Source organism: Hylobates moloch, unplaced genomic scaffold, assembly GCF_009828535.3.
Source record: "Hylobates moloch isolate HMO894 unplaced genomic scaffold, HMol_V3 SCAFFOLD_2929, whole genome shotgun sequence".
NCBI classification, from domain to species: domain Eukaryota; kingdom Metazoa; phylum Chordata; class Mammalia; order Primates; family Hylobatidae; genus Hylobates; species Hylobates moloch.
In genome coordinates, this window is record NW_026655204.1 from 1 (window position 1) to 7,152 (window position 7,152).

Genomic DNA, 7,152 nt, shown 5'->3' on the forward strand with positions numbered 1-7,152 from the left:
TGGGGAGGCTGCCCTCTTCCCTAGCCCTCAAGGCCTTTGTTTCCCCACCTGTAAAATGGGGCATTGTAGCCTTCACATGAAATGGTACTTCTAAAGGCACCTGTGAGCCAGAGCCCTGCTCTGATGGCTGTGGGAGAGAGGGGATGATTTTTCTAACCTGCCTCCACCCTTCCTGGTGCCATGGGAGGCAGACACCAAGTTCTGGGGTCTCCAGTTTTAGTGGGTGGCCACTGATTGGTTCTCTCTGTCCAGAACAAGACCCTACAGCTGGTGGAGCAGAAAGTAAAGGAGAAGAAGCCGGGTGAGCTGAAAGAGATGGTAACCTCTGACCCATCCAAGAAGGGCTGGGAGGCGGGCACCAGCCTCTGGGGAGGGGAGGTGCCAGGCCAGAGGCAGCTGCAGCCTGGGGGCAGGTGACCCCAGCACACTCCAGGGCAGTCCTATGACTGTTTCTTGCTTCCTGCCCTCTGACTTTTAGAGGCGGGTAGCCCTGGGCTCCTCCCAGGTCTGGACATCATCATCCCAGCTAGAGGCATGGAGCCCCCAATCACAGAGGAAGAGACAGTGGTATAAGAGGCTCCTTATGTTGGGTGTGGTGGCTCACGCCTGTAATCCCAGCACTTTGGGAGGCTGAGGCAGGACAATCATTTGAGGTCAGGAGTTTGAGACCAGCATGGCCAACATGGCGAAAGCTCATCTCTACTAAAATTAAAAAATAATAATTATTAGCTGGGCCTGGTGGTGCATGCCTGTAATCCTAGCTACTCTGGAGGCTGAGACACGAGAATCATTTGAGCCCGGGAGGTGAAGGTTACAGTGAGCTGAGATCGCACCACTGCACTTCAGCCTGGGACACAGAGTGACACTGTCTCAAAACAAAACAAAACACAAAAACAAAAAAGACTCCTTAGATTCAAACTGGATTCTGACCTCAGTTCCACTGCTCATAATTCAACCACTTTGCATCTCTAAGTCTCTGTTTCTTTAACTTCAAAGGGAAGTTGGCCTTTTCCTTGCAGAGGTGCTGATGATTAAATGAGATAATATGTGGAAACATTAGGCATGTAGCACACTCAGCAGATGGTGGTTGGCTCCCCCTGCTTTTCCACCAGTCTGTGGCCTACAGTTTAAATGCTGGGAAAAAGGACGTGAGATTTGAGGCTGGGGAAGGAGGCACGGGGTTCTAGGCAAGAGAGGCAGTCTCAGGCCTGGAGCAAGGGGCCAGGGGCCTGGGCAGGCCACAGAGCCCCACAGTGCCCTCGCTACCCTATGAATGGGCCAGGAATCTGGAAGCCAGCCACCACATGCCCTCATGCCCAGGGTCTTCCTGCAGGTGGAGCTGAAGAGCCAAGAGGCTCAGAGTCTGCAGCAGCAGCCAGACCCGTACCTGTGTACCGCTCTGGGAGCCCCAATCCCACAGGAGCTGGGGTGTTGCTGACAAGCAGGGTGGTGAGTAGAGCCCCCAGGTGGGGTGGGCAGTCAGGAGCAGGGGAGGCTCGCACTGTGCTCAGATTCCCACCCCCCTCCCTCTCCGTGAAGATCTTTGTGAGGCGAGCCTCACTGATAGTTTGTTTGGAGGAGGTCTGATGGCCTCCTTACTCTCACCAAAGCAACTTTTCCCTCAGGGGTCTCCCATCTTCTTATTCAGAGAGGCAGCTGAGGCAGGACAGCGGGGCTAACAGTAGAGCAGGCGAGGGCACGGGCTGCTGGGGTGACCCCCCCTTCCCCAGTGTATATATTGTATCTGTGTAACATTTTGCATATTCTGGGGGGTGGGGCCGCCCCTGTATCCTACCTAGTGGAGGTTAGAGCTGGCATATGGGGAGGAGAGGTTCTAATAATTATTTGCATCTGGGAAACGTATTTATTGCTAGCATAGGACAGAGGAAGGAGGCGGGGATGGGGTCGTGGCCCCCTTGGTGATGCGACTCCTGTTTGTTTTGCTTTTCATTTTGGAATAAATGGATTTAGCCATACTGCTCAGCCTGGTGTGCTCCCGTTTCCTTCACTGGGTCCTGGAGTTTGTCCCGCTGAATGAGGAGCCCCAGAGTGTCTGAGCATGTCCAGCTGGGCTGTTGGGGATCTTCCAGGCCTGTTACCTGTATGCTGCCTGGTGACACCTGGTGGATTTCACGGGGACTGTCATGGCACCTATGGGGCACAGTCTGGCCCTGACAGCCAACAGGCTCAGAAGCCTGATCTAGCAGTGGCCGGGAAGACAGATACCAGCACCCAAGGGCACTGACTTCCATCCACCCCAGGCGTCTTCCCTTCCGTCCCCTTGCCTCTCTCTCCTGTCTGCACCGGGTGGCCTTTTCTGTCTGTCCCTCCAGTGCACATGGTGGCCTGTTCTGTCTGTCCCCCCGGAATGCCGGCTGCCCCTCAGTCTCCCTCCAGGCTGAGATCATGACCCTGCTCCCTAGTGGAGGGAGCCGGCTTCACAGGATAAAAGCCAGCTAAGCTCCAGGGACTTTCCAGGAAAAGTGTCCCTTGGAAAGGATGTGGCCTTTTCACTTGCTCCCAACAAGCCCCGAGCAATGGCTTGGCCTTTCCCCTCCCCTGAGCTCCACAGAGAACACAGCCAGCAGAGGACACATTAAACGTCATCCGCAAATGGGTTTGATTCTCAGCAGAGGGACAGCAGGACTGCTAGTGACTGTCAGGCCACACGGCTACCTGCACAGCATCCCCGTGCTTGGTGGAGGGTGGGAGGGATGGTGGGGGCTGGCTGTCCACAGGCCGGGCATGACAGGGAGGCTCACTGGAGGTGGCACACTTTGGAGGGGCGATGTCAGGGGACAGCTTTCTCTTGTTGGGCCACAAGACTCCAAAAGGACAGCACCGGGGACTTATTCCTAGTGCTAGAGGCGAGGCGGTCAGCCATGTGTAGGTGCATATACATATAGCTATTTATAGAACAGGGCAGGGGCATAGCACAGAGGGGAGACAAGTTTTCAGCAAGGGTCACACCTGGATGTGTCTGCTCACCACTACAACAGACCAAGTCACAGATGAAGGGGGCTGGCTTTGGGGCTGGAGAGCCACTGTCAAGTCACAGAGCACCCGCCCAGGCAGGCTCAGAAAGGGAGGTCTCTGAGAAGAGGAGGGATCTGTTTAGAGGCCGAAGGGGGGCCTGGGGCTGTCAGGGCGGGATGGACGTGCCTGACCCGATCAGCTGCATGTGGAGAGAAAGCAGAGAGAAAACAGGAGAGAGAAAAGCGAGCGGATTGCTGGTGAGGCAAGTGCAGAGCATGGGCGTGACACAGCAGCTGTGGGAGGGCCGGGGAGGGGCGGGCACAGGTGCAGGTGTGTAGTAGGGTTCTTGGAAAAGGGGCTGGAAGGGAAAGGGGAGGAGGATGGAGGGAGAAGCCGGAGCTTCACAGGTAGTGCCTGGGGGCTGCGGCGGCCCTCCACACCCCACACACGCCTCTCCCATGGCATCCAGGCAGTGTACCCACAGTTCAGGCCAATGCTCAGCCCCCTCAGGCTTCCCTTTTCTCTGGCCACCCTGTCTTCCAACCCACTGGCCCAGGGCCATCGCTCGCCTTGGGGAGCCCCAAGCAACAGCCACCAGGCCTGACAGGGAAGGAACACTGCTTGAACCAGGATGATGAAGCTAAAACGGATGGATGGTTGGAGTGAGCACCGGAGGCCCCTTTGGGCCATCAGAAAGCCCAGGACCCTCTGAGAGGACCCTGGGGGAGGCAGGGAGGGCAGGCAGCCAGATGCCACTGGCCATAGACTTATAAGTCTAAGAGGGGAGCCTCAGCTTGTTGGGGGACTGCAGGTCACATAGGTGAGGCTGGGCCCTTCCTGCAGGGAAAAGCAGAAGAGGGAGAGTCTGTGGCAGGAGAGGTGGGCAGGCTCACTGGACAGAGCTCAGCCGGGCCAGCAGGCACTGTGGTCCCCTTGGTTGAATAGCATAGGTGACCTCTAGAGGCAACAGGCCAAGGTGCATGAGCCCACTGGCTGGCAGTAGTGCTTCAGCGGGGGCCAGGGACCCTGCCTTCGGTCACACACTAGCAGCTATGATGGTATCTGGGAGGGAGAGATGGGCGCTGTGTGTCCCTGCCTGGCCTGTGAAGTATGTTGTGGGATGACCGTGTGTATAGGACTCTCAGGCTTTTATCCTACATCGCCACCGGATTGCCAACAAATAGAGGAGGTGGGACCCTGAGTATCACCCTAATCTGATTTGGCCCTCGGCACTCCTAGGCCTCTGGCCGCCTCAGAATCCAGCCCCACACACAACCCCCTCCAAGCTCCCAGCCCCTACACCATAAACCATGAGGTCTCTGCCCTCTCTGATGGCTCCAGAGAGCACCCACATCTGTCAGCTTGGACATGGAGCCCGTTCCAAGAGCCCCCAGGCTCAGTCATGGAGGCTGGGGGACTTTGGGACCATGGGGCCCCGCCCTGGTACCTGCGTCCAGCCGGGATGCTCTGCACCTGCAGCCAGGAGTCATCCACGGGCCGCCATGGGCACGCTGATGCTGATGCTGATGGTGTTGATGTCGCTGAGCCCCTCTGTCAGCACGTGGTGCGTGCACAGCATCTCATCGCCCCGCTGTGCCTGCTCTGCAGACTCCTCCATCAGCGTGTTCTGGTCCCCATGCGAGTACAGGTTGGACAGCAGCTCCGAGAAGATGAATTCCTTGGTCTGAGAGTGGGCAAAGAGGGAAGGAGGGTGGAACCTGATGCCTGTGCCGCCCTGGCTGCCCTGCCGGGTCCTGCTGGGACTGTGCGCTGGGCTTGGATTCCCGAGTATGGCTTTTCAGACGCAGCTTCTACACCACTTAGACTCGAAGATCTGCCTCCCCACTGCCTTTTCTCACTCAGGTGGGGACACTGAAGTCCAGAGGAGAAGTCACCTGTCCAAGGTTACAGATCTGGAAGGGGACCCAGGACCTATCATGCCACCAGGACACCTGTCTACTCTACTTTTGGAGATAGGGTCTCACTCTGTCACCAGGCTGGAGTACAGTGGGTGAGATCACTGCCTACTGCAGCCTCAACCTCCTGGGCTCAAAGTGATCCTCCAACCTCAGCCTGTCGAGTAGCTAGGACTACAGGCATGTGCCACCACCAAGCCCAGCTATTTTTAAAATTTTTATGTACAGACCAGGTCTCACTATGTTGCCCAGGCTGGTCTTAAACTCCTGTGCTCAAGCGATCTTCCTGCCTTGGCCTCCCAAAGTGCTGGGATTATAGGGCCACTGTGCCCAGTCCCATGTTATATTTCTATGGGACAGCTCTGGTCTTGACTATGCCTCCCTCCCTGGACCTGGTCCCATAGGGCTGGTTGGCATCTCTCCCAGGCCAACATGGCCACCTCCGTCCCCAGTGCCACAGTCGCCCCCTTCCCCCATGGGGCAGTGCATGCACATTGTTGATCATGAGGTGCATGATGGTTCTGGGCATGAGAGCAACCATGAGGTCCCACACTGTCTTGTTGACAATGGCCATATAGGAGTCTACCAGGTTCTGGGTGGTCTCCTTTAAGATCTATTTGCTTAGAATAGTGTTTACTAGAGGTGAGGACGAGTAAGGGGGAGGGGGTAGCCAAAGGTTGGCTAACAGATTAACAGAGATAAGAGTACTTGGCTGAATGCGGTGGCTCACACACCAGTGTAATCCTAGCTCTCTGGGAGGCTGAGGCGGGAGGATCACTTGAGGCCAGGAGTTCACAGCCAGCCTGGGTAACATAGGAGATATTACGTATACAAAAAAATTAAAAATTAGCTAGGCATGGTGGTCCATACCTGTGGTCCCGGCTACTAAAGCCCAAATTGAAGGACAAAATAAATCAACCATAACTTTTCACATTTTGTGCATGTGACCAAAATGTGACCAAAGACTGACTGAATTACATAGTATTATATCAATGTTACATTTCCTGATTTTGACCATTGTATTGTGGTTATATAAAATAATGTTCTTGTTCTGGAAGTAACACTGAAATATTTCGGAGTAAATGGGCACATCTCCAACTTAACTTCAAGTGGAGCAGAAAAAAAGTTGTGTGTGTCCATGGAATACTATGCAGCCATAAAAAAGGATGAGTTCACGTCCTTTGTAGGGACATGGATGAAGCTAGAAAGCATCATTCTGAGCCAACTGTCGCAAGGACAGAAAAGCAAACACCGCATGTTCTCACTCATAGGTGGGAATTGAACAATGAGAACACTTAGACACAGGGTGGGGAACACCACACACCGGGGCCTGTCATGGGGTGGGGGGAGGGATAGCATTAGGAGATAGGCCTAATATAAATGACAAGTTAACGGGTGGAGCACGCCAACATGGCACATGTATACATATGTAACAAACCTGCACATTGTGCACATGTACCCTAGAACTTAAAGTATAATAATAATTTAAAAAAAATAAATCGTTAAAATAAAGAAAAAAAGAAAAAATAAATGTAATAGATTTTCTTGAATATAAAAAGTTGTGTGTGTGTGTGTGTATATATATATATATAAAGAATATATGGCCTGGCGCAGTGGCTCACACCTATAATCCCAGCACTTTGGGAGGCTGATGCAAGTGGATCACCTGAGGAATAAATAGCTTTGAATGTGACCTTGGCTAGTTTAAACAGTTTGTTCTGTGATGTTTAGAAGTGAACCTGGGGTGAACCTGGGGATCATCCACTGGGAGAGAGAAGAATTTGTAGGAGGGGGCTGGGGCTGGAGGGGGTACTGGGAACAGGGTCTGGAGGAGAGATGACCTCAGAGAGGAATGGGAGGAGGGTGGGGTGCAGATAGAGGAGCCTGAAGTCAGGGCTGGGCAGGGCTGTGGAAGGATGGTCTGCAGCCGGGGAGTGAGGTGGGAATATAAGGGAACTAACTACCAATGCCAGGCAGAGGAAGAGGCCAAGGTGCTGGGGGACACCACTGAGATTCAGCCCACAGTGGGTAGTATTGAGAGAGGGCTGGGAGCTGCCCCAGCTGGGGGCTGGACTGGGAGGGTGCTAGGAAGTGCCCAGGTGGAGGCCGAGGGAGAGAGAGAAGGAGGCCAGACCTATTAGTTGAAAACAGGGTCTCTCACCTTGGCACTATTGACTTTTTTTTTTTATGGAGATGGAGTCTTGCTCTGTCACCCAGGCTGGAGTGCAGTGGCGTGATCTCAGCTCACTGCAACTTCCGC

General features: G+C 54.3%; 1 protein-coding gene across 1 annotated transcript; it reads right to left on the minus strand.

Annotated features, from left to right (window-relative positions):
- Positions 1-1,891: 1,891 nt before the first annotated feature.
- Positions 1,892-5,505, minus strand: LOC116465081 (putative GED domain-containing protein DNM1P46; the record flags this gene model as incomplete). The annotated part of the gene is given in 3 exon segments (XM_058435235.1): positions 1,892-2,120; positions 4,424-4,770; positions 5,333-5,505. Coding segments are annotated over 3 exon segments (660 nt in total), but the record flags the coding sequence as incomplete, so codon positions are not given.
- Between the last annotated feature and the right edge of the window lie 1,647 nt (positions 5,506-7,152).